General features: G+C 44.6%; 1 protein-coding gene across 1 annotated transcript; it reads left to right on the top strand.

Moving 5' to 3' along the window:
- The first annotated feature begins 696 nt into the window (after positions 1–696).
- LOC138974727 (uncharacterized) lies at positions 697–1,593 on the top strand. Its single transcript, XM_070347451.1, has 2 exons — positions 697–1,086; positions 1,424–1,593. The coding sequence occupies exons 1-2, from the start codon at positions 855–857 to the stop codon at positions 1,591–1,593; spliced, it is 402 nt and encodes a 133-aa protein (XP_070203552.1). The 5' UTR covers positions 697–854.
- Positions 1,594–3,685: the final 2,092 nt, after the last annotated feature.

The raw sequence follows: 3,685 nt of genomic DNA, 5'->3' as shown, positions 1-3,685 counted from the left end.
GAGTTCACAAGCATGAAAATGTTTGCTGGAGAAGATCTATCACCACCAAAGTAACCACTAAGCTACCAAGGAAATAAATCTTTACCTCTCAAACAATGATGACATTGCTTGATATCAAGTCACACCTTAGTGTCTGAGGTATTATAGTCTTGGCTAGATTATTTGTGATGACATCATGCTATGATGTCATTGTGTCAGAAATGAGGTAACTGCCTGAATACCTACAAGTTCCACCTACGTTCATCCATGGTATCGCGTTGTATCTCCTCGAGACACGGTCAATGGATATGATGACGTCAGCCAATAGTGACGTCATATTTATTCACTCTGTCGAGAGGAGATACCACATGATTCCATGGATGAATCTGATGTGTAAGTATATATCCCATGACCACGCAAAAATAAATTCTTTGAAAAATGCTCGCTCTTTATGGAGGGCACCTAGGATATTCTCTAGCGGAAAGTTTTTAAATGAAAGGTTGTTTGTACTTTGTGTAAAAGCCAGACAGTGTCTGTGGCCAGAAACTGATGGTTTACGGGAAGCGGAGTGTGCCTTTAAGTAACCCTATATGTTTGCTCGTTTCAAGGAAAGATTGTAAGTAATGGCCCAGTCTGAATTCCTCATACTTACTAGATAAAGTTCATCAAAGTTCAGTTCTCTTTGTCTCTCAGGTGAAGGGATGAAATACGGAGGAAATCTAACATGTCCAAGTGCGTGGAAGATAGGCCAGAATGTCAAGCTCACGTTGACCCTTGATCGCTCAATATGGCCGTCCATTTGTAGAACCGATCCTGACAGACGGGAGGCGTGGTTTGAGGTGATCAGGTTGAACGATACGGGGAGGCAATCGATCATGTGCACCGTCTTCAACATCACGTTGCTAGGAGCCTGCCAAGGCGCCTTCACTCCAGGGACCATTGGATGCGGCTGTGTCAGCAAGACAAAATGGCATTTCACCCTTGAGCTCAACTTCGTCATGGATGTGTCCTCTTTCGGCAACTGGAGCGTCGACACCCACTGTCTAAGGACTGATTTCAGCAAACCGATACAATTTCATGTAACTCCGGAGTGCAACGTGAGACCAGGTAAGGCGTGTCTTGCACTGTGTTGGTTGTATATCTGTCTTTTGTTTCTTACTTACTTACTGACCGTTATGCCGGTTGTCATGTAGGGCAGCAACACAGGACCTCCACTCCTGTGTGTTCTGGGCGAGTCTCTGGATGGTACCCCACCGTTTGGTTAAGGGTCTTCAGTTCTCCCTCAACCGTTCGTCGCCAGGTGTTCTTGGGTCTTCCTCTCTTCCGCTTTCCCTCTGGTGTCCAGTGAAGAGCAGTCTAGGTGATATTGTCCTGCTGTCTTCGCAAGACATGTCCGATCCATTGTGTTCTTCATATGGGGCTCCATCCATTAATCTATTTCCAGAACCTCCTCCAAGCATCAATCCCTCCACGTCACAAGGGGGGGCGGGAGGTCCGTTGACCATTCCGCGAGGGCAGACCAACGTCACCCTGACCTGTGGCATTGAGGGTCGCACCACTGGTGTCTGCTGGTGCTTTTTTCCCACCACCAGTCCCGACCTGGTCCAACAGTAGGTCCATGTTTCCATTTAATGTACCATAGCTGGCAAAAAAATGTGTCGGGTGCAGGCAAACTGTGTCGAAAATGATACAAAATATACTCAAAAGAACACAAAACACTCACCAACAGAAAAAAAAGCTACTAACATTATGCGGATCGTACAATATATTCATTACCACCGACTGTGCGACCTGCATATACCACGTACGCCAATCTCTCTGGTGTGTGTGGAATCTATTCCATGTTCTGCATTGTGGGAGCGTGAACAAAGATATCAGATTTTTCGCGAGAGGGCTTTTGGCAGAACTTGTACGTGTAGCATCATCATGAGAAACCTGTACAGTCCATCTCATGCATGTCAAGTTCTGCACGACTTGCTAGCCAACACGGCATGCGAAATGGATTCCAGAGCGCGACCGGGCTAAAGACGGATGCTGATACTTCTACACTCTCTCCGTTTGTACGATTTTACCATCGTGAACAATCATGAATAATAAAAACAACAATAACGACACACAACCTTTAAAATAGAAAACTTTCTTTGCCGCATCGGAAAGGCGGAGGGTAGGCAAGAGCGGAATTACACGTGCTGTTCTAAGCATTAAAAGATGAGCTTTGGTGGATTTAATTGCAAATTCGGTCCACTGGAGCATCACCCGTTTAAGACTGCTAGTCGAGAAAGGATGTTAACAAAATCATGAGGACAAAGATTACTGTGAGAGCTCTTGACCACAAGAACTTCGATGATTTTAATTGTCGATGATTGAGAAAATGAGGATGAATATAATGATGAATACTGCAGCAGCTGATGTTAATTTTATTTTCTTTTTCTTTTTTTGTTTGCAGCCAGCACCCAGAGCTGATCTTAAAAAGGCGAGCTCTCTCTCTCTCTCTCTCTCTCTCTCTCTCTCTCTCTCTCTGTCTCTGTCTCTCTCTCTGTCTCTCTCTCTCTGTCTCTCTCTCTCTCTCTCTGTCTCTGTCTCTCTTTCTGTCTCTCTCTCTCTCTCCCTGTGTATCTTTCTCTCTCTCTCTCTCTTTCTCTCTCTGTCTCTCTCTGTCTCTGTATCTCTCCCTCTCTCTTCCTCTTTATCTCCCTCTCTCTCTCTCTCTCTCTCTCTTTGTCTGTCTTTATCTCTCTCTGTCTCTCTCTGTCTCTGTCTGTCTGTCTCTCTCTCTCTCTTTCTGTCTCTGTCTCTGTCTCTTTCTCTCTCTCTGTCTCTCTCTCTGTCTCCCTCTCTCCCTATCTCTCCCTCTCACTGTCTCTATCCCTCTCTCTCTCTCTCTATCCCTCTCTCTCTTCCTCCCTCCCTCTCTCACTCTCTCTCTCTGTCTCTCTCCCTCTCTGTCTCTCTCTGTCTCTCTCTCTCTGATTCAAAGTCAAGTGGGGGTGGGCGTTTACTTGGTACTTTACCCTTTGCGCAGTATTTAACTCAAAGTGGGGGTTGGGCGTTTACTTGGTACTTTACTGTCTTTGCGCAGTATTTAACTCAAAAGGCGAGCTCTCTCTCTCTCTCTCTCCGCGATTCTTCTTCTGTCTATCCGTCTAACTCTAACACACATACACACACATCACATACTCTCGTTTTAGACTCGATTTGAAAACATTTAGTAAAAACTTGACTAAATGTTTAAACGTGGCCTAAAATTGTTCAAGTCGGCACTGCTTATTTATGACAATTTACATTTGATGATTTCAGCAACGGTTCACTTTGTCGCCCAGATGAGTTATTGATATATTGTTCTACAAATGCTGCACAACCAAGTAACGTTGATAGCCCGTTTGTGTCCACGTACAATCCAACCACCAAGCGCACGCAGCTAGTCATAACAGAGAGTGAGTGGTTTCGTGAATTGAAAATAAGGTTACAACATGTGCGTGTGTGGTTTGTTTTAGAATCAAGTAAGTAGTTACTGCTGATTTATAGAGCACAGAGCAATGTTAAGTCGCATGAAGCAATATCAAAACATTTAGTCTGTTGGCCTGAAACTAAAATATTAAAGCTGAATACCTAGAAACTGTCATCCTGAGACTAGTAAGGCTTGGCTAGCTGAACCCGAAGACCCAGATTATATCAGTGCCCGATTAAACAAAGAGTTTTGCTAAGG

The sequence above is a fragment of the Littorina saxatilis genome, linkage group LG8, assembly GCF_037325665.1.
Source record: "Littorina saxatilis isolate snail1 linkage group LG8, US_GU_Lsax_2.0, whole genome shotgun sequence".
In the NCBI taxonomy this organism is placed as follows: Eukaryota; Metazoa; Mollusca; class Gastropoda; order Littorinimorpha; family Littorinidae; genus Littorina; species Littorina saxatilis.
Note: the sequence above shows the minus strand (reverse complement) of the source record. Positions and strands in the feature narration are given on the sequence as shown.

Bases quoted from the DNA above. Each gene is read 5' to 3' on its own strand.
- LOC138974727 (XM_070347451.1), top strand. From the start codon at position 855: ATGTGCACCGTCTTCAACATCACGTTGCTAGGAGCCTGCCAAGGCGCC. The intron at 1,087-1,423 runs GTAAGGCGTGTC...ATCTATTTCCAG, and splicing joins GGAGTGCAACGTGAGACCAG to AACCTCCTCCAAGCATCAAT.